Consider the following 24,477-nt stretch of genomic DNA (forward strand, 5'->3'; position numbering starts at 1 on the left):
TTTCAGGAGGATCTACCCCAATCTGCTGACATGCTAGCAGACAGAAAATTTGATTTTTTTTTTTAAAAAAAGCTTTTATAATTGCAAAGGACAATGTTTTATCAACTGATTGCAATAACGTACATTTTTTTCAACTGTTACACGAACCAAAAATATGACTTATTTTATCTTTGTGAAGACATTGGACACAGTGTGCTGTCAAGCTTATGAGATGCGATGCAAGTGTAAGCCACTGTGACACTATATTTCTTTATTTTTATTTTTATAAATGTCTCATGATAATGTCAATGAGGGACTTTTAATCACTGCTATTCTGAAATTATAACTAATATATATACTTTTGTTGATAATATTAATTTTTGTTTCACTACTTTTGGTTTGTTGTGTTGTGTTTGTGTCTCCTCTCAATTGCTCTGTTTATTGCAGTTCTGAGTGTTGCTGGGTCAGGTTTGGTTTTGGAATTGGATTGCATTGTTATGGCATTGTTGTGTATTGTTTTGTTGAATTGATTAAAAAAAAAAATTGTTTTTTTTAAAAATGAGAATCGATTCTGAATCGCACAATGTGAGAATCGCGATTCATATTCGAATCGATTTTTTCCCACACCACACCCCTAATATATATCTATATGTTATTCATATATTAGGCACACCGGGTTACAATATAAGGCGCATATATCATCTTATATATATATATATATATATATATATATATATATATATGGCTGGGCGATATGGCTTTTTTTTAAATATTGTGATATTTTTAGGCCATATCGCGATATACGATATATATCTCGGTATTTTGCCTTAGCCTTGAATGAACACTTGCTACATATAATCACACCAGGATGATGTTTCTGTGTGTCTACATTAAAACATTCTTGTTCATACTGCATTAATATACCGGTATGCTCATTTTAACTTTCATGCAGAGAGGGAAATCACAACTAAGTCAATTTACCAAAACGTATTTATTAATGTTATTAGCAGGTGACTTTTCAAATGATGCTACATATTAGCAGTAATGCTACTTTTGGTAGCAACGCTTGTGCCCCACACTTGACAAATTAAAGTTGTCTATTAGATATATTCCCACTTGAAGCCGAACCACCGCCAGACGATGGACCCCGTGCTCTTTTTTGGGGGCATTAATTCTTCCTTCATTTGTTACCAGATTCGCATCTTCTTTCGAGCCTTCGCAACACTCCGCTAGCATCACGCCTAACGTTAGCCACGCTGCTACTTCTCTGCTGGGCGAGTATGTGACGTATGACATGAAAGTATGTGACGTATGTAAGAAGTATGTGACGTATGTAAGAAGGTGCGCTTACACTCTGTGAGAAGGAGACACAAGAAGGAGTGGGAAAAGCCTGTAGTGTAATGCCCGCAGCTAAAAACAACTGCGTGAGAACGTATACTCGAATATTACGATATCGTCATTTTCTATATCGCACAGAAACAAACCCACGATATATCGCGTATATCGATATATCACCCAGCCCTATATATATCCATCCATTTTCTACCACTTATTCCCCTTTCGGGTCGCGGGGGCGCTGGTGCCTATCTCAGCTACAATCGGGTGGAAGGTGGTGTACACCCTGGACAAGTCGCCACCTCATCGCAGGGCCAATATATAAATAGTAAAAAACAATATACTTAAACTAAAGAAATGGAGTGTGACAAAATCCAAGAGTGTGATGTGTAGAAATTAATTGCTGTGTAGTACTGTAATGATGAGTGAGGAAGCTGACAAATCCAAAGGGCTAGGCAGAGAAGGTCCGTGTCCAAGCGGGAGGTTGAGATCCAAGAGGCAGTCTGGGAAGCAGGGGGAAAAACGAGGAATAACGAGACGCACAGCTCGACACGTGGAACAAAGGCAGACTGCATGAAGGACGACAAGGGAAAATGTGGGACTATACAGACACGACGGTGGAAAACACAGAGAGCGAAGCAAGGTTTGCATAGAGCAGGATGATCGCTGACGGGACATTCTGGCCAGGGTGGCAGGTTGTGCAGGCTTTTGAAGGTAGCTCGCTCATCGTAGGCAGGTGCGCTTATTTCAGATCTCCTGCAGCCGTGCAGAGGCGCGCCCACAGCGGAGAGGGATCGCTCGTGGGCGTGGCCCACGGTGCTCTCACTGAGCGCACAGATGGTTGAGCGGGGGCGGCGACAATATTCTAAGACGTAACATTCCTAGCGCTAACGCTGATGGAGTATCGGTGCGTGCAAAACAGCAGCAGGCAGCTGTGGCCTGCAGGCCGGTTCTAAAACTAATCAAATATCATCCCGCAGGCCATAGGTAATTCATATGCGGGCTTTGACTTTGACACCTATGTTAATGGTACACTTTAATATTAAAAGGTCTGTAAAACCTCCTCATGAGAGCAATACAAATGTTTTTGCGATATTTGAGAAGTTTTTCGAAATATGGGTGTGTCAGGACCGGCCTGGAAGACAGCAACAGCTGTGTAGATGGCCCAGGTGGGCCTGTGATCTAATCACCTGTTGCCTTTATTATCAACAGCAATGATGAGACGAGTAGTTGGAGCGGGAGGTGCTGCTGAGAGTCGCAGACGCAGAAAAGACACTTTGCTGAAAAGCAAAAGACTGCGCGATTTGAGGAAAAATAAAAACAGTGTTATTCCCAGAATTTCGGGCTCTCCTGGCAGTGTGTGGTGGTCTGAAGAACCCACTAGAGGGCAACCGCTACAATGGGTGTTTCCAATCAGTCAAGCTATCAATCAAGTTTACTTATACAGCCCTTAATCACAGATGCCTGAAAGGGTTGCACAAACCACAGTGACATCCTCTGCTCTGATCCCACAAAACCAACCCAATGAGAACAATGTTGCAGGGGCCAGGTGCAAGGGGGCACATTAGGGTTAGGTTGCAGACATCAACAGAACACCGGATGTAAAGTATTTGAAATACAATAAATAACCTACTTCAGAGTTGTTGTTTTTTAACCCCAGTGTTTGTATTACTCTCTAGACTAGAGTTATACGGTATACAGGTATTAGTATAGTACCGCGATACTAATTAATTTTATTCGGTACGTGTTGTAGTCTTTCTCCCGTGGGTCCCCTGATACCGACAGATCTTCTCAGTAGCCCGGGGTCTGGTTTTATCAATGTCTTTATTTGTGAGAGCACACACGCTAGGACCACACTCCACGCTACAACTTTTTAGTGTTTGCGTCTGGAAGTTCCTCACGACGGTCTCTGTTACGTGACTTTTCAGTCTTTTTGGCTTATTCTCTCCGGCAATGTCCAGCAACTATGTCTGCTCACCAGCAACACCATCTCCAACAGTGTGTGTCAGCCCGGCTGCTACTGATTAGCATGGATGAATAATCCCAGCTGGGTAATCCAATAACCTGCCAGCTGTGCTTTGAGGCCGGTCCATACACACCTCAATCCTGCAGGAGGCGCGCCGACCACGCCCCCTTCCACAGTACTATACCGCCTCTGAAATGTGCCGGTCCCCCAGCCACAGCCGTCGCCACGTATTGTCATTGCTAGTTTACGAGCAAAGGAGCATGTTCGATAGGGCACAATCACAGAGTACTAAACAAGCAGACACAGTGTTTGGAAAGAAAAGGGAGAACGGACGCTTTTTGCCTTAAAAACTAATGATAAAGGTGAAGTTATAACACTGAAACGCCCTCAGGAAGAGGTGCTTTAAGACATGGCTAGCTAGCTCATGGCTAAAGTCCAGCCAAAGTCTGCAGTGTTTTAGCTACTTCTAAATCACTAATCCTCGTCTCCATGGCGAAAAATAAAATATTTTTCCTACAAGTATCATCAATGCAGGAAGAGGAATAGCTAAACATGCTTCACTACACACCGTAGCTCACCGGCGTCAACATGTAAACAAACGCTATTGGTGGATCTACACCTGACATCCGCTATAATGATACCAAGTGCAGGAGCGTATCGAGTCGATATTACTATTTTTATGGCATCACAACATCTTCTTTCGTTTTTTCAAATTTATATTTTGTTTATAACCTCAAGAAATATGTGTCTGGACACATGAGGACTTTGAATAGGACCAATGTATGATCCTATAAATACTTGGTATCAGACTGATACCAAGATGTGTGGTATCATCCACAACTATTGTAAAGCATCCAAACAACAGAAGAATAAGTTAAAAAGTTAAAGTACCAATGACTGTCACACACATACTAGATGTGGCGAAATTATTCTCTGCATTTGACCCATCACCCTTGATCACCCCCTGGAAGGTGAGGGGAGCAGTGGGCAGCAGCTATGCTTGGCCCGGGAATCATTTATGGTGATTTAACCCCCAATTCCAACCCTTAATGCTGAGTGCCAAGCAGGGAGGTTACATTTTAACAGATGTGTAGATGGAACATGTTAAAAGACAAAGTAAGCAGATATTAACAATTACATTAATAAGTCATTTTCTACCACTTGTCCTTAATAATTTTGACAAAATAATAGACTAATCCACCCACCCATTCATTCTTACCGCTTTATTCCCCTTTGGGGTCGCGGGGGGCGCTGGTGCCTATCTCAGCTACAATCGGGCGGAAGGCGGGGTACACCCTGTACAAGTCGCCATCTCATCGTAGGGCCAACACAGATAAACAGACAACATTCACACTCACATTCACACACTAAATGACACAATATGTTACTGCATATCTCAGCAGACTAAATTAGGAGCCTTTGTTTGCTTACTTATAACTAAAAGACAAGTTGTTTTGTATGTTCACTATTTTATTTAAGGACAAACTTGCAATAATAAACATATGCTTATTGTACCCTAAGATTTTTTGTTAAAATTAAGACAAAAATGCTATTTTTTGTGGTCCCCTTCATTTGGAAAAGTATCGAAATAATGCTGGTACCGGTACCAACACTACTCGAGACATGACATTTTTTTCCATTAGCTTCCACCAAACACAAAGGATGAATTGAATGAATGAATACATAAGATTTACAGCATACTTTAAAACCAATTAAAAAAAGAGTGCGACGATCTGTCACTTCATTGGTTTGGTGTTTGTTTCCTGTCGGCGCTCTTAATTTTCTTCCGTTTCCCGCATGTCACCCTGAGCGCTTTTCTCCCTCACCTGTCCCTGATTGGCAGCCCGGCACACCTGGTTGCAGTTGCCAATCAGGCCGCTATTTATGCCTGCCTGTTCTGGGCTCGAGGATTGACTATTGTAGGGGCCTTATACTGGATTCATGACTTCTCCTCCTTGTTTGAGTATACCGGTAAATAAAACTCTCACCTGCCGGTCGTTCTGCTGTTTCCTTCGTCTTGGGGTCACATGGGGTCCATGCGGGCTCCTCGCAAAGAGAGCTTTAAAAAAAAATTGTAAAATGGGTTATACTTTATAAAAAATGGTACCCATTACCTCCCTGCTCAGCACTGAGCATCAAGGGTTGGAATTGGGGGTTAAATCACCAAAAAAGATTCCCGGGCGCAGCCACCGCTGCTGCTCAGTGCTCCCCTCACCTCCCAGGGGGTGATCAAGGGTGGTGGGACAAATGCAGAGAATAATTTTGCCACACCTAGTGTGTGTGTGACAATCATTTGTACTTTACCTTAACTTGTAGAGCACTATTTCTACAAACCCCGTTTCCATATGAGTTGTGAAATTGTGTTAGATGTAAATATAAATGGAATACAATTATTTGCAAATCCTTTTCAACCCATATTCAATTGAATGCACTACAAAGACAAGATATTTGATGTTCAAACTCATAAACTTTTTTTTTTTTCAAATAATAATTAACTTAGAATTTCATGGCTGCAACACGTGCCAAAGTAGTTGGGAAAGGGCATGTTCACCACTGTGTTACATCACATTTTCTTTTAACAACACTCAATAAACATTTGGGAACTGAGGAAACTAATTGTTGAAGCCTTTTTTTTCCTTTTTTTTCTTTGTCATGAAAAAGGGACGTTTTTGTCATGAACAAGGGAGTTTTTGTGGTTAGTGCACTATTTGTAAGTGTATATTGTGTTTTTTATGTTGATTTAATTAAAAAAAAAAAAAAAAATTTTTTTTTTTTTTATAAAAAATTCTTCTGCGGCCCGGTACCAATCGGGCCGTGGCCCGGTGGTTGGGGACCACTGCATTAGATGATATACTTTACACAATAATGTCGGTTTTTTATGCAGTACCGCCTGAGGGATCAGAAGTCCGTAATATCATCGCATACGTGCAGTGATTTCTTCAGATTCTCTGAACTTTTTGATGATTTTACAGACCGTAGATGGTAAATCCCTAAATTCCTTGCAATAGCACATGAGAAATGTTCTTCTAAAACTGTTCGACAATTTGCTTACAAATTGTGAATTACTTAGCATTTCATGGAAGCTGCTTTTATACCCAATCATGGCACCCACCTGTTCCCAATTAACCTGCATACCTGTGGGATGTTCCATATAAGTGTTTGATGAGCATTCCTCTACGTTATCAGTATTTATTGCCACCTTTCCTAACTTCTTTGTCACGTGTTGTTGGCATCAAATTCTAAAGTTAATGATTATTTGCAAAGAAAAACGTTTATCAGTTTGAACATCAAATATGATAGAAAATGATTTGCAAATCATTTGCAAATTATTGTATTCCGTTTATATTTAAATGTAACACAATTTCCCGACTCATATGGAAACGAGGTTTGTACCTTCAAGGTACTCAAAGCGCTTTGAAAGTATTTCCACGTTCACCCGTTCACACACGCATTCACCACGACCCATCAGGAGCAAGAGTGAAGTGTCTTGCAAGGTTTGTAGAAGGTGTGGATCTAACCCGGAATCCCGGTTTCCGGCACAGGCCATCCCCCAACACCACCACGCCATCCCCTTTAAAAAATAGTATAATTTCTTTATTTTAAATACTTGATTTCTCGCTGAGCAGGTAATTAGCACACATAAACATGTAACATCTAAAAATTGAATAATTTATCAGGTCATCCTATCTTTTATTTTTCTCAAATTGATGACTTTGTGGATCTGTCGGCATGAAATGAGCCTGCTAGCATTAGCGGGTTAGCATGTACTTAAATGCTCTGCATGTAACTCTTCCAATGCATCGTTAACATGTTTAACTAGTAAATATGTTTGGACAACTCATTATTACTTCACCTGTGATGCAAAACGGAGAAAATGCAGCACATTACAGGACAGAAAACGCAACAGTTAAACTAATGTCTTCAAACTATATTTAAAATGATTCTTCTTCTTCAGTCTTGGAGCAGCTACTTTATACCCAGCTGCATGGCTTCAGCCCCCTCGGCTGGTGGACTTGCGCTATTACAAGCATGAAACAACAATCAGGCATTTGGGTCATTTTAGACACAAATAGTGGGCTGTCTGTTTTCAACGAATCAATTTGACAAAAAAATATATTTTTGAATTAGTACCACTTCTTACTGTGTTCCTGACATTAAGAGCATTTTTGAACTTGCTAAGAGCAATTTGTTGCGGTAATTTTGATTGGTAAAAGAGGGACGATGAGAGACTATCGTCACGCTTTTTCATTTTTCATTATTTATTCGCCCACACAGAAAAAAAAACAATACACAATGTAAAACAAAACACGTGCGGGAAAGGCTATGTAGACCCTAAGCAGGTTTTATTGCCACCTTTGGTATGACTCGGCCGGGGTTTGAACAACCCACCATATATGTATATATGTATATATATATATATATATATATATATATATATATATATATATATATATATGTATATATATATATATATATATATGTATATATATATATATATATATATATATATATATATATATATATATATATATATATATATATATATATATATATATATATATATATATATATATATATATATATATATATATATATATATATATATATATATATATATATATATATATATATATAACAACGCGCAAAGCCATTGGCTCATAATAAAGAACTGTGTTCAGAGTCCTGTCCTATTCCGGCTTTCACAATAAAAGCGCTGCGTTTGACATCCGGTCCGACCTGTTTCAATTGCCTGTTTTGTCCCTCCCGTTTTGGACACCTTCCCTTGTGATGATAAAGAATTGTTTTGTTTTTTTATTATTATTTGTTTTATTGTTGGTAATGTTTTAATGTGTTTAAATGACACTTGTGGTTATTAGAATCATCACAGACATACATAAAAACATTTTTTTTAATTGCTTTTTTTATGTCAAGTGTTTTAGGAGGTTTGTGTTCAGCAGGTGTGTTAAACATCCAGGATGTGCTGGCATCATGTCACCTAATGAAAGTGTCTTATTTGGGAACATTTTGACAGTTATTAAAAAAAAGTAAGTAGGTCTATTTTGTAATTTATTTTTTATTTTTTTTATTTCATCAACCTTTATTTATAAATTACAACATTTACAAACAATTGAGAATTAATAATCAAAATAAGTACAAAAAAATATTTATTTATTTTGTTGGTAATTTTTTGATTTGTTTAAATGACACTTGTGGTTATTAGAGTCATCAAAGACATACAAAAAAAAAATCGCTTTTTTTTTTTTTAAGTAAAGTGTTTTAGGAGGTTTGTGGTCAGCAGGTGTGTCAAATATCCGGGATGTGCTGGCGTCATGTCACCTAATAAAAGTATCTTTGGGAATATTGTGATACTTATTAAACAAGTAAGTAAGTCTATTTTGTCATTTATTTATTTTTTTTATCTTATAAACATGTATTTATAAATTGCAACATTTACAAACAATTGAGAATTAATATAAATCAAAATAGGTACAAAGACGTTTATTTTATTTTTCTATTTTGTTGGTAATGTTTTAATGTGTTTAAATGACATTTGTGGTTATTAAAATCATCACAGACACACAAAAAAAAAAAAAAATTGTCTAGTGTTTTAGGAAGTTTGTGTTCAGCAGTGTGTCAAACATCCGGGGTGTGCTGGCGTCATGTCACCTAATGAAAGACATTTATTGAACAAGTAAGTTAAGAGTAGTTACGAAGTAAGTAATTTTGTCTTGTATTTTTATTTTTTTTATTTTATAAACCCTTATTCTTGAGCCCATGTGGTGATATCCTTCACACACTGATGTCGGTTTTTGATGCAGTACCGCCTGGGGGATCAAAGGTCCGTAATATCATTGCTTATGTGCAGTGATTTCTCCAGATTCTCTGAAGCTTTTGATGATTTTACGGCCCGTAGATGGTACAATCCCTAAATGCCTTGCAATAGCTCGTTGAGAAATGCTTTTCTAAAACTGTTCGACAATTTGCTTACAAATTGGTGACCCTCACCCCATCCTTGTTTGTGAACGACTTAGCATTTCATGGAAGCTGCTTTTATACCTAATCGTGGCACCCACCTGTTCCCAATTAGCCTGTGGGATGTTCCTAATGAGTGTTTGATGAGCAGGCCTTAACTTTATCAGTATTTATTGCCACCTTTCCCAACTACTTTGTCACGTGTTGCTGGCATCAAATTCTGAAGTTAATGATTATTTGCAAAAAAAATAATATTTATTAGTTTGAACATCAAATATGTTGTCTTTGTAGCATATTCAACTGAATATGGGTTGAAAATGATTTGCAAATCATTGTATTCCGTTTGTATTTACATCCAACACAATTTCCCAACTCATATGAAAACGGGGTTTGTAAGTATAAAAACAGTACAAAACAGCCCCAGGGGATTGTAATCTCAATAAAATAACTAAAATAGAATGATATAGATATATATATATATATATATATATATATATATCTATATATGTATATATATATATATATATATATATATATATATATATATATATATATATATATATATATATATATACACATACATACACATAATGCTGGCATTAAATTCTAAAGTTAATAATTATTTGCACAAAAAAAAATGTTTATCAGTTTTAACATGAAATATCTTGTCTTTGTAGTGCATTCAACTGAATATGGGTTGAAAAGGATTTGCAAATCATTGTATTCCGTTTAGATTTACATCTAACACAATTTCCCAACTCATATGGAAACGGGGTTTGTATGTATGTATGTATGTATGTATGTATGTATATATGTATATATATATATATATATATATATATATATATATATATATATATATATATATATATATATATATATATATATATATATATATATATATATCAATCAATCAATGTTTACTTACATAGCCCTAAATCACTAGTGTCTCAAAGGGCTGCACAAACCACTACGACATCCTCGGTAGGCCCACATAAGGGCAAGGAAAACTCACACCCAGTGGGACGTCGGTGACAATGATGACTATGAGAACCTTGGAGAGGACGAAAGCAATGGATGTCGAGCGGGTCTAACATGATACTGTGAAAGTTCAATCCATAATGGATCCAACACAGTCGCAAGAGTCCAGTCCAAAGCGGATCCAACACAGCAGCGAGAGTCCCGTTCACAGCGGAGCCAGCAGGAAAACATCCCAAGCGGAGGCGGATCAGCAGCGCAGAGATGTCCCCAGCCGATACACAGGCGAGCAGTACATGGCCACCGGATCGGACCGGACCCCCTCCACAAGGGAGAGTGGGACATAGGAGAAAAAGAAAAGAAACGGCAGATCAACTGGTCTAAAAAGGGAGTCTAAAGGCTAGAGTATACAAATGAGTTTTAAGGTGAGACTTAAATGCTTCTACTGAGGTGGCATCTCGAACTTTTACCGGGAGGGCATTCCAGAGTACTGGAGCCCGAAATGAAAACGCTCTATAGCCCACAGACTTTTTTGGTGCTTTGGGAATCACTAATAATCCGGAGTCCTTTGAACGCAGATTTCTTGCCGGGACATATGGTACAATACAATCGGCAAGATAGGATGGAGCTAGGCCATATGGTACAATACAATCGGCACATTCTACATAATAATTTCTGAGCTCTAGTTTCTTCTGTAAACCACAGGGTACGCTTTTTTGGAGCCTTTTTTAACTTTAGCGGTGCTTTGTTATCAATGGTTTCGCGCAGGGCGTGGTTAAAGTTGTTAGTGAGGTTATCAATAGAGCCTACATACTTTGGGAATGGTGCCATTACCGAGGGCAGTAGGTCAGCAAGAGTTGTCGTTGTGGCCGTATTAATGTTGCGGCTGCTATAGCAGTTATTATTATTATTAGTTTGCCGAACATGCGTCTGAACCTCGAATTTTATAAGGTAATGATCGGACAATACTTTAGTACACGGTAGTATCGTAACTTTGGAAACGGTGATACCCCTGACAAGCACTAGGTTTATCGTATTACCATTGCGATGCGTGGGTTCATTTATTATTTGTGTGAGACCACAGCTATCAATTATAGTCTGGAGCGCTACGCACGGTGGGTCCGATGGGGTATTCATATGGATATTAAAGTCCCCCATTATGATTATATTATCGGCGTGTGTCACTAGATCAGCAACGAACTCTGAGAATTCATTGATAAAGTCCGAATAGGGCTCTGGGGGGCGGTAGATAACAGCCAGGTGTAGAGGCAGCGGTGTGACAGACCTCATAGTAAGCACCTCAAACGATTTATATTTATTATTTATGTTAGGACTAAGGTTAAAGTTTTCGCTGTATATTAGTGCGACCCCCCCCACCCCTTTTCAGAGGACGGGCAATATGCGCATGTGTAAAGTTAGGAGGACATGCCTCGTTTAGCGCAAAAAAGTCGTTTGGTTTAAGCCAGGTTTCGCTGAGACCGATGTCGTTAAGATTGTTGTCTCTGATGATATCATTAACTAACAACGTTTTGGGAGACAATGATCTTATGTTTAAAAAACCTATATTATAGGTAGTGGGCCTTTTTAGGGAATTTTTGATCAAATTATCCGTAGTCGCAATATTAATAATGTTGTGTTTATTATGCCCAGTGCATTTAGTATAATTACGACCATATCTAGGAATTGATACGACGGGAATTTTCCGATTGTTTGTTTGTTGCTTTGATAAACTGCACGCATCATAGTTAGCCACCTCAGTAAAACACATGTCCAACTCTGAAACACTCAAAGCAGAAAAAACTTGTTCTAATTTAACTGACTCCTTACCCAGACCAGTAGTCTTGCATCTTCCATTTAAATCCGGCTTCAGGATGGAGGGAAGTGGTGTTCTGTGGGGATTAGCCTTCTGCTTTGTTTTTAGCCCCGCTCGGCATCCGCGTTTCCGATCACACCGCTGGCGTCTGCTCCGTAGACGGCCCCCGCTGCTACTATACTCCCCTGCTTCACAGGCCGCTGGATGTAGCCGTCGACGTATTCCCGTGCTAGTTAGCAGGTCTAGCAAGCACGCGTCTCCAAAACGGCCCGATATGTCCACATCCAGAAGTGTCTGGCGGTCGTACGTGATCACGTAGTGACCACGATGTGAGCCAGCCATAAAGTTTGTAGATATATATATATATGTGTATGTATATATATATATATATATATATATATATATATATATATATATATATATATATATATATATATATATATATATATATATATATATATATATATATATATATATATATATATATATATATGTGTATGTATATGTGTATATATATATATATATATATATATATATATATATATATATATATATATATATATATATATATATATATAATCTATATCAGTGACGTGCGGTGAGGTTCATACTGTAGCTGGTGAGGCACTGACTTCATCACAGTCAGATTTACAAACATATCAACCCTATAGAGCAGGGGTCTCAAACTCAATTTACCTGGGGTCCACTGGATGCAGAAACTGGTTGAGGCTGGGCCGCAAGAAAAGATTTCTTAAAAAATCTAACATGCACTTTTTAATGAATTTACCTTCTATGAATGGCTTTCCCGCCCTAGCATTATAGTCCAGCTGGGCAGTTTTTTGGCAGGGCGGCGTCCGGCCGACATTATTATGGGCTGCCGTGACTGCACTGCCTTTAACGTCCTCTACAGCTGTGGTTCTCAACCTTTTTTCAGTGATGTACCCCCTGTGAAAATGTTTTTCATTCAAGTACCCCCTAATCAGAGCAAAGTATTTTTAGTTGAAAAAAGAGATAAATAAGTAAAATACAGCTCTATGTCATCAGTTTTTGATTTATTAAATTGTATAACAGTGTAAAATATTGCTCATTTGTAGTGGTCTTTCTTGAACTATTTGGAAAAAAAGATATAAAAATAAAAAAAAACTTGTTGAAAAATAAACAACTAATTTAATTATATAAAAAAAGATATCTACACATAGAAGTAATCATCAACTTAAAGTGCCCTCTTTGGAGATTGTAATAGAGATCCATCTGGATTCATCAACTTCATTCTTAACATTTCTTCACATAAAAAGAAATATTTTAACATCAATATTTATGGAACATGTCCACAAAAAGTCTTGCGATCAACACTGAATATTGGATTGTTGCATTTCTTTTCAGTTTATGAAATTACATTCATACTTCATTGAAATATTCTTCAATAAACATATTTTTAAAAGATTTATGGATTGCTGCATGTTCAGTTTTTCCCGTATTGGCCCTCTGAATAGGGGTCGTCACTCAGCATAAAATGAATTACTCGCTGTGCACTTTTTGTTTGTTTTATTTGGTACTGCAACAGCAGCAGCAGCAGGTAATAACCTAAAAGTAAACATTAACATAACAAAACAATGTATCTATTTTTGAATCATCATAATGTAAATAATGGACATGAATTAATCAACTGAACCATATTGTTGTCAACCATGATATGACATACTATCAATCACTGTGATTTTATCCTAACTTATTAATTTTAGCATTACATTTTATCATCATCATTAACGTATGTCATATAATGTTTTAAATGTGATCAGAATCATTTATAATGTCGCCATGATTCATGGACAAGCATACTAAAACAAAACATAAAACACAGGCGCTCTGTTTGAGCCACACATTACACATTTAGCAGAACTACATTAGAGAACTACAAATCCCATCAGCCAAACCAGGAAGTAAAGTGCCGGTATTTTCGAACTCAAGCCAAGAATAAACCTACGATCACTCAAATTCAGCCGGACACACACAACGTGACAACACTCTAATACAAAAGTTTTCAACCTGCACATTACTGTGGTTGTACCCTTTAACTTAATAATTTTGCCGATGTCGTTCAAAAGCTAAAACAGTGCATGTTTGCTCTGGCTGTCAAACAACCAGCCAGCCGCACAACAAGCGCCGCGGACTTAGCGAACACACAACAAACAAAAAAGAAAGGAAGCGAGCAAACATGGATTTTAAACAATAGTTCAGTTGATTTAACCAAGAACGGCGGAAATAAAATGATCTTACCAGTGGGGTATGCCGGTGACGACGCACGCTGTATTTTACCAAACGAACAATGACACCATTTTAAAAGCTACCCAAGTAGTCACCTGACAGTGGTAGCCACGCCCATCTTAAAACTCCCAAGCAAGCCCGCCATAAATACATATACATATAACAAATACACATGATAAATCCAACACTGCAATTTTGCAGAATGTTTTTAATAAGTCTCACTAGAACCCTTGGCATACCTTCAATAATCTCCAGGGGTCCGCGCACCCCTAAAAGAAGACTACTGCTAAACTACATGTCATCGCGCATGCTTTTACATCATACAACTAATGTGCCGGCTCTGTAACATGTCGTATGAGACTTGAGCTGAACAACGTCAGTGGCTGTGATGTACCTGTTCAACAGCCATACACGTCACACCAAGGGTGGCCGTAAAAATACTTTTAACACTGTTACAAATATGCGCCACACTGTGAACCCACACCAAACAAGAATGAAAAACCCTTTTTGGTGTGAACCCACACCAAACAAGAATGACAAACCCTTTTTGGGAGATTTTCCGCACCCTAACACAACTTAAACACAAGAGAACAAATACCCAGAACACCTTGCAAGGCTACAATATACAACACCTCAACCGACGCAAGTAGGGAGGGTGGGGCTGGGGGGTTGGTGGTAGCAGGGGTGTGTATATTGTAGCCAGGAAGTGTTAGGTCTGTACGGGATTCTGGGTAATTGTTTAGGTGTGTTTATGTTGTGTTACGATGCGGATGTTCTCCCAAAATGTGTTTGTCATTCTTGTTTGGTGTGGGTTCACAGTCCGGCACATATTTGTAACTGTGTTAAAAGTTTTTTTACGGCCACCCTTAGTGTGACGTGTGTAGCTGTTGATCAAATATATCCTGCAAAAACACACGTGTGGCTTACATGGCCAAATGCAACATACAATTGGGCTTGCACGCTGTCAGTCCAGGAAGTAGGGGGCACCAAAGGCAGTGCCATTATGGCACTCCCGGAATATTGTTGATCTGGTATAAGTCAACACGGGCTTTGAGAAAATTGCCAACCTGAAATTCAGGGGTCTCCCGGGAAAATTGGGGACGTTGGCAAATATGACGCTGTCAAGCGCCCTTCATATTAAACTCGCGGGCAGCACCAACATTAAATTGTCATATCAAAGCACTGGCCGCATGATAACGTCTCGCGGGCCGCAATTGGCCCGTGGGCCGCATGTTTGAGACCTCTGCTATAGAGTATCTTATTCACCATTTGACTGGCTGCAGTTAACGGGTTATGTTTAAAAGATCATACCAGCATTCTTCCCTGCTTGGCACTCAGCATCAAGGGTTGGAATTGGGGGTTAAATCACCAAAAATGATTCCCGGCCGCTGCTGCCCACTGCTCCCCTCACCTCCCAGGGGGTGATCAAGGGGATGGGTCGAATGCAGAGGACACGTTTCACCACACCTAGTGTGTGTGTGACAATCATTGGTACTTTAACTTAATGTAGCAGGTACTTTAGCTAGTATTGTAGAAGTTTTCAATATTTGGGCTAATCAGAAATCCAAATTACGACTCGGAGAGAGAAGGACAGACACAATTAAATACTTTAAATGATACTGGTGTTATTTAAACATGTACAGTGCAACAATTAGTGGACATACATTAATAGGAATGGCTGTTCAAAACAAAAGAAAAAACAGAAAGAAATCTCAACAAACAATGTTGGTTTAGTTCAGGTAATTCATATAAAGTAATATCAAAACTTCTTCAAGTTTATAGGAGCCGTATGAGACTGATCGCAGTCCATATGTGCATTCATAGTTCTTACGGCCACACGGGTTAGGGTTGTGGATATGGCAGTTTGTAGTGAAAGTTCAGTTTATGGGCAGGTTGTACTGTAGCATAAAAAATACAGATGGCTTTAAAATGCCACAATACTCAGTCACCATATTTAAGTACCCAAAATAAAGACTCGACTTGAATATAAATTCAATCGGATCAAAAACATTGAGGAAACGGGATTAAGACCGGTGCTAACCACCCATAGAAAATACATGGGTACGGCTAGTACCTACTATTAGCAAACAAATTCACTTACCAACTCGACCTAATATCTCAACATCGACACACTCTTTCGTCGCAATTCGGACCTGTTGGTCGGCACCTATAAGTTTACCATTAGTTGTAAAATGTTGGACGGTTGTTTTTACAATATGCAGGCAAATGACAATTTTAAAACATACCGGCTTCAGATGTCCCAAGCCTAGCCGAGTAGTGCAAGAATGATCTCTGGGATCACTAGCGCCCTCTACCACTAGGAGGCCGGAGAACAGGTGCCTCACATAGTGGGTCTTCGGAGCCGTTTTATGATTGCCCAGCACAAGAAATACATTACACACATACAGTTGCTGACAAAATACACTGTACATTATATACCTCAGCTAACTAAACTATGGAAATGCATGATATAATTTATATAGCAATACGGTCTCACTGCACAGCAGGCCAGCAATTAGCCGAGTCATTGCGCAATCAGGGTGAGGCTCAGTTGGCCGTGACTCACCGCTGGTCACTGCTCAGTATTTGAACGGCAAATGTGAAAATTCAACAATTTTCAATAAAAATAATATAAAACTGGTGAAGTTAAATGGAAAATAACTTTATAATATAATCACTGGATACATATAACAATTTAATGATTATTATTATTTTTTTAACATTTTTTTTCTTTCTATGATGGCAGGTGAGGCCCCGCCTCGCCTGCCTAACCTTGACTGCACGTCACTGAGTTGTGTATATATATATATATATATATATATATATACATATATATATATATATATATATATATATATATATATAAACAGCGCCGGAGGCTTATAATATAGAACCGTGTAAAGAGTCTTATTTTGGTCGCGACATGTTCCGGCCTTCACAATTAAAGCGCTGCGTTTGACATCCGGTCTGACGGCTTTGGCCAAAACAAGAGTCCTGGTGACGGGACTCGTGTAAAACGTGTCGCATCTAACAAACTGTTGCGTGTTTTATAGTTTTCCGACCGACTTCAGATAAAAAAAAATGCACACATGAGTAACTGAAAATGTATAAAGTTAAATCAATGGCGTTTGCTTTTTTTCCCAGCCGAACGTTGCAGTTTCAGTCCGTTTGCACACGCAATAATGCCAAGTGCAGGCAAACATTTGGTGCACGCGGTGCCAGAGAAGAGGTTGGCGCGCAGGACAGAGGGCGGTCAAAGCAGCCTTCTGTTGCACTTCTAACCACATTTTCCCCCCCTGCGTCCATGCCGGACGCCTTCCCCTCCTCCTCGCACTCGAAGCCCGCTTGGGTGATGCCATGCCACGGAACCACGGCGGAGATGAAGGCGGCGCCGGGCTCTGGATGAGGACATCGCCGGGCCACCGCAGCGACGGCGCGAAAGATGTCGAGTCCGGGGGGATGATGACGATGATGATGATGAACAACAACAACGCCGGGGACGGCTTGCTGTCAGCCTCGAACGCCGCCGGCGGCTCCGACTGCCTGCGAGGGAAGCAGGGAGCCCGGCTCAGCCTGCTGGGCAAGCCGCTCATATACAGCGCGCAGAGCGGCCGCAGGAACGTGCGCTACCGGCGGCTGCAGAACTACCTGTACAACGTCCTGGAGAGACCCCGAGCTTGGGCCTTCATCTACCACGCCTTTGTGTGAGTTGCTGCTTCTTTTAAAGTGCACACCTGTTGATGCTTCTCTGGAGGAATGCACTTCTTTGCATATCTTCCACGCAGAAATGCACTTGGAATCAAATCATGCTTTCTGCAGAGTGGGGCTGCATGTTGCAGGGTGTTCATTCTCAAACTCTTCCACTCAAGTGGAATATTTCTTTCCATCCCCCTAACCAGAGAACATCATTTTTGGATACACAATCTATTTTTAATGTATTATTATTATTATTATTATTATTATTATTAAAACTGTGTTCATATGTATTGGTCATGTTTGAAACATTTGCACATATAAAGAAATGTAGTTTAAATATTATATTTTTTAAAGCAGTTAAAAATAAAGCCGTATATTTTGGGGGAATGTTCATTCTCAAACTTTTCCACTCAAGTGGAATATTTATTTCCATCCCCCTAACCAGAGAACATCATTTTTGGATACACAATCTATTTTTAATGTATTATTATCATTATTATTATTATTATTATTATTATTAGTATTATTTTTAACTGTTTTCATATGTAATTCATATGTAAAGAAATGTAATTTCCAAATTATATTTTTAAAGTAATTAAAAATAAAGCCGTATATTTTAAGGAGATGTTCATTTTCAAACTTTTCCACTCAAGTGAAATATTTATTTCTATCCCCCTAACCAGAGAACATCATTTTTGGACACACAATCTATATTTAATGTATTATTATTATTATTATTATTATTATTATTATTATTATTATTATCATTGTTATTGTTATTATTACAACTGTGTTCATTTGTAATGGTCATTTTTGAAACATTTGCACATGTAAAAAAACAAACAAGTAATTAAATATAAAAAAAACAAAACAAGTTTAACTCATTTAAAAAAAAACATGGACTGTCCATTTTAGGGAGATGTTAATTCTCAAACCGTTCCACTCAAGTGGAATATTTATTTCCATCCCTTTAACCCGAGAAAAGCATTTTTGGACACACAATCTATATTTAATGTATTATTATTATCATTATTATTATTATTATTAAAACTGTGTTCATCTCTAATGGTCATGTTTGAAACATTTGCACATATAAACAAATGTAAAAAAATAAAAAAAATAAAATATATATATATATATATATATATATATATATATATATATATATACATACATGTATATATACATGTATGTATATATATATATATATGTATATATATATATATATATATATATATATATATATGTATATATATATATATATATATATATATATATATATATATATATATATATATATATTTATATATATATTAAAAGTAATTAGAAATAAAGCCATTAATTTGGACTGTCCATTTAGGGGGCATTATAATTTTTAAAAAAGCTGTGTTGTTTAAAAAAATATAACTTTTTAACATCTCAGGTAGAATATCTGTACCATATACAGTCACGGTCAAAAGTTTACATACACTTGTAAAGAACATAATGTCTAACATAATGAGATTCCAATAATTTCTACAACTCTTATTTTTTTTGTGTTAAAGTGATTGGAGCACATACTTGTTGGTCACAAAAATTGTTAATGAAGTTTGGTTCTTTTGTGAATTTATTATGGGTCTACTGAAAATGTGAGCAAATCTGCTAGGTCAAAAGTATACATACAGAAATGTTATTACGTGGTTACATTGAAGAATTTGGAGGTAATCATCCTAGAGCTTTACAGAGAGTAAATGGGACAATGAAAAAGGAGGATTACCTCCAAATTCTTCAGGACAATCTAAAATCATCAGCCTGGAGGTTGGGTCTTGGGCACAGTTGGGTGTTCCAACAGGACAATGACCCCAATCACACGTCAAAAGTGGTAAAGGAATGACTTAAGAGAGTTAAGGTTTTAGAATGTCCCTCCCAAAGTCCTAACTTAAACGTGTGGACAATGCTGAAGAAACAAGTCAGAAAACCAACAAATTTAGCTGAACTGCACCTATTTTTTTCAAGAGTAGTGGTCAGAAATTCAGCCAGAAGCTTGTAGATGGCTACCAAAAGCGCCTTATTGCAGTGAAACTTGCCAAGGGACATGTAAGCAAATATTAACATTGCTGTAGCAGATTTGCTCACATTTTCAGTGGACCCATAATAAATTCATTAAAAAAAAAAAACTTTAATTTTTTTTGTGACCAACAAGCATGTGGTCTAATCACTCTATCACAAAAAAAAACAAGAGTTGTAGAAATTATTGGAAACTCAAGACAGCCATTACATTTTGTTCTTTATGTATGTAAACTTTTGAAAGCCACTGTATGTACTGTAGTCAGGGGTACACTTACAAAACAAGCAGGGGTACACTTACAGAATACCCCATTTGCGAACCCCTGCTCTAGGGTACATGCAGCACTGTAGAAAAGGGGTCACGCATGGTTCATATGGCTCGAGAGCTTGACTTGTCTGCCCTTACCACGCATGCAACCGTTGCTCAAGCATCATGGCTGTTTAGAGGAAGGAAGTTGACGCACATGGTGGCTGATGAGCGCAATCTTTGTGCTGTATGTGTGAGTGTCTGTGTGTCTGTGTGTGTGTGTGTGTGTGTGTGTGTGTGTGTGTGTGTGTGTGTGTGTGTGTGTGTGTGTGGGTGGGTGGGTTGGTGGGCACAAGTCGTTTGAATTGGAACCACTTGTTTAGTTTAGAAGTCAAACTATGCACACTTTAGTTGACTTCGGTTGTAGAAATGCTCATGCAGTTGTGCAGCCGAGCACGAAATAGATAAAAAAAACAATTTATATTGGTATAATCTAGGGGTGTAACGGTACGTGTATTCAGATTGAACCGTTTTGGTACGGGGATTTCGGTTCGGTTCGGAGGTGTACCGAACGAGTTTCCACGCGGACATATTAAGTAGCGTACCGCACGTTGTGTAAACAAGCACAACGAGGCACAACACAAGGCATGCTAGCAGCGACCGGGCTACGATAGACTGACAATACATCCTCTTTTCACCGGATATGTCCTCTTTTGCGGGGCTGTCCGGGTGGAGTTTCTTAAATGCTTCAAATGTCTGGCATTTTAAGTTTGGGTTGCGTGTATTTTCAATGTACGTTCGGGGTTAAGAAGGGGTTAAAAACAAAACAAATTGTGCACGCAGCAGCATTCGTCAGGGAGGGGCAGAGACAGAGAGAGCGGGAGGGTTATGATAAATGCGCATGCGTCGTTAGGCTCTACTTTTTACCCATAGATTTATTGGATTTTTATTATGTATAGCAGGGGTGTCAAAAGTGTGCCAGAGGCCATTTGCGGCACATAGCTAATGTTTTAAAGGCCCACGGCACTTTCCAAAAATACTGTTAAAATAAACAAAAACATAACAAAAGTGAAATAAAAAAAGCTTAAAAGTTCAATTTAATTTAGAAAAAGTTGCAATGTTGACTAATAAAACAAAGCTGGGTTTTTTTTCTTTCAAACTGTCATTGCTCAAAACATAATATTGAATCAAAATCAGTGTTATTATGAATTATTGACCTATCCAAGGTTCCCATTGCTTTCCATAGAATATTCCACTAAGAGAAATATTTTTGGTGGAAGATTTCGCATATGGCCCTGCGATGAGGTGGCGACTTGTCCAGGGTGTACCCCGCCTTCTGCCCGATTGTAGCTGAGATAGGCGCCAGCGCCCCCCCGCGACCCCAAAAGGGAATAAGCGCTAGAAAATGGATGGATTTCGCATATGTGGTAAATAAAAAAACAAAAATTTTATATTTTGTTGTTTTCTTACTGTACCAAAAATGAACCAAACCGTGACCGCTAAACCGAGGTATGTACCGAACCGAAATTTTTGTGTACCGTTACACCCCTAGTATAATCCCATTCGTCATAGTTTACCTGACACATGAAATGTGACGAATGAGGGTCGAGGGTGTTGCACTATCCTCTTTAGCCGCCAGGTGGCAGGAGAGGGTTGAATATCTTAATGTGTTTTGTGGAAATTCCAACAGTGTCAGTTGCTAAGGTAGTGGCGCTTTCCATCGTTTTCTGCAGACCGCATTGCAAAATGATTACAGGAGAGATAACATCGAGGAATTAATCAGTTCCATACTGGATGTCTTGCGGTGTTTCCCACAGGACTGCAAACTTCAATCTGTGGCTTTGGGTTGCTGTTTTGTCTTATTGGCATAGTTGGCCATGGACACATTAAGAACGAATGTGAAATGAGGGTATTCCTCAGTCTGGGGTGAGGGGGCGGGGGGTAACGGAACAAAGTCATCGCTTTTAACTCTGGACTTTGAAGTGTGGACATTATTATTATAAATATGCAAGTACAATATATTGGTATTTCTGTCATATAATGAAAAAAAAAACACATTTTTCTAGGGTTGGGGGATATATCGATATACTGGATATATCGCGTGTTTGTCTCTGCGCGATATAAAAAAAGGACTATATCGTGATATTCGAGTATATGTTCTCACGCAGTTGCTTTTAGCTGTGAGTATTACACTGCAGGCTCATCCCACTCTTTCTTGTCTCTGCTTCTCACAGAGACATAAAACAAGCGCAGCTTCTTACATATGTAACGTGTGCAACGTCACACGCTACCGCGGAGCGGAGAGGTAGCAACATGGTAACGTTAGCTGTGATGCTAACGGTGCAGTGTGTGTGGTAATACAAGAGAGGGAAGGTGCAAATCTGGTAACAAATGGAGGAAGAATGAATTCCTAAGATAAACAGTACGGGATCCATCGTCTGGCAGTGGTTTGGCTTCAAGCGGGAATATGTTGAACATTTATGCGGCAAAAGCGTTGCTACAAAAAGTAGCATTACTGCTAATTTGTAGCATCATTTGAAAAGTCAACTGCTAGAGAATGAAGAGTGCTTGAAACTCCGCATGTCAACATCTCCAGCCGGTGCCACACCAACAAAATGCCAAAGCAACCATTTGCAGATCAACACCGTATGAAAAAAAATAGTCAACAACAGAAGGAGATAACGTCCGCAGGAACCTACCACATAGCGAAGGACATACACTATTTGATTTCCTATTATGCAGCTCATTTTTATTTGACAGTTATTGAAATATCTTGTGTGACATCATGCACAAAAGTGCGCTTTATTCGTTTTAAACTATTGCAGTGACGTCCATAGTTTCCAAAACAATATGAATGTAGACTCGTCAGACCACAGAACACTTTTCCACTTTGCATCAGTCCATCTTAGATGATCTCCAGCCCAGAGAAGCCGGCGGCGTTTTTGGACGTTGTTGATAAATGACTTTCGCTTTACGTAGTAGATGTTTAACTTGCACTTACAGATGTAGCGACGAACTGTATTTAGTGACAGTGGTTTTCTGAAGTGTTCCTGAGCCCATGTGGTGATATCCTTTAGAGATTGATGTAGGTTTTTGATACAGTGCCGTCTGAGGGATTGAAGGTCACGGTCATTCAATGTTGGTTTCCGGCCATGCCGCTTACTTGGAGTGATTTCTCCAGATTCTCTGAACCTTTTGATGATATTATGGACCGTAGATGTTGAAATCCCTAAATTTCTTGCAATTGCACTTTGAGAAACGTTGTTCTTAAACTGTTTGACTATTTGCTCAAGCAGTTGGGGACAAAGGGGTGTACCTCGCCCCATCCTTTCTTGTGAAAGACTGAGCATTTTTTGGGAAGCTGTTTTTATACCCAATCATGGCACCCACCTGTTCCCAATTAGCCTGCACACCTGTGGGATGTTCCAAATAAGTGTTTGATGAGCATTCTTCAACTTTATCAGTATTTATTGCCACCTTTCCCAACTTCTTTGTCACATGTTGCTGGCATCAAATTCTAAAGTTAATGATTTTTTTCCCCCAAAAAATGTTTTAACATCAAATATGTTGTCTTTGTAGCATATTCAACTGAATATGGGTTGAAAATGATTTGCAAATCATTGTATTCCGTTTATATTTACATCTAACACAATTTCCCAACTCATATGGAAACGGGGTTTGTAATTTGTGAAGCAAAAAAAAAACAGTGTCCTCTTTATTCCACTTGTCGCCTTCATTTTGATTGAACAGTACCTGTTTCCGGGTTATATCTACGCGTTGAGAATGGTGCCACTCGAGAGATCTGGTTTTCAATCGCATAATCCAGGTGTTTTGGGTCTAACTTTTCCAAAACCAAACACCATGGCATTTAGATGTTTCCATGAGTTCTAGGATGCTTATTTAGAGCCTAACTTTTTGACAAATCAAACTAATTTAGGGCATGGACACGCACTGATTGTTAGCTATCAAGTACAAACAATATCTTACCATTTAGGATGCACAATAAAGAGAAAAACGTGTGGTCTGGACTTACATAGAAATTGTGGTTGATAGGCAAAAATCTAAATTTCTTGCATGGAGAACCAGCTGCTTCTGATGAACATAAGGAAGGAGTGTTGGGGGTGAATGACTTCTTTCATCACAGTTGCAGTGGGCTTGACCGAGAGAAATGATGTGGGC

At 38.6% G+C, this 24,477-nt stretch overlaps 1 protein-coding gene and 1 long non-coding RNA gene across 4 annotated transcripts in view; one reads left to right on the forward strand and one right to left on the reverse strand.

Moving 5' to 3' along the window:
• Window positions 1-14,387, reverse strand: part of LOC133557235 (uncharacterized) — a 90,682-nt gene extending 76,295 nt beyond the window's left edge. For both annotated transcript variants that reach the window (XR_009807733.1, XR_009807735.1), the window contains exons 1-2: window positions 14,322-14,387; window positions 5,269-5,339 (exon numbers count right to left, since the gene is read on the reverse strand). This is a non-coding gene — a long non-coding RNA (uncharacterized LOC133557235). The remainder of the gene's footprint in view (window positions 1-5,268; window positions 5,340-14,321) is intronic.
• Window positions 14,388-17,508: 3,121 nt separating this feature from the next.
• The window catches only part of LOC133557244 (potassium voltage-gated channel subfamily KQT member 5-like), a 210,463-nt gene continuing 203,494 nt past the window's right edge, over window positions 17,509-24,477 (forward strand). For both annotated transcript variants that reach the window (XM_061907573.1, XM_061907581.1), the window contains exon 1: window positions 17,509-18,013. In XM_061907573.1, the coding sequence (XP_061763557.1) occupies window positions 17,667-18,013 (347 nt within the window). In that variant the 5' untranslated portion in view covers window positions 17,509-17,666. The remainder of the gene's footprint in view (window positions 18,014-24,477) is intronic.

Source organism: Nerophis ophidion, linkage group LG01, assembly GCF_033978795.1.
Source record: "Nerophis ophidion isolate RoL-2023_Sa linkage group LG01, RoL_Noph_v1.0, whole genome shotgun sequence".
NCBI lineage: Eukaryota > Metazoa > Chordata > Actinopteri > Syngnathiformes > Syngnathidae > Nerophis > Nerophis ophidion.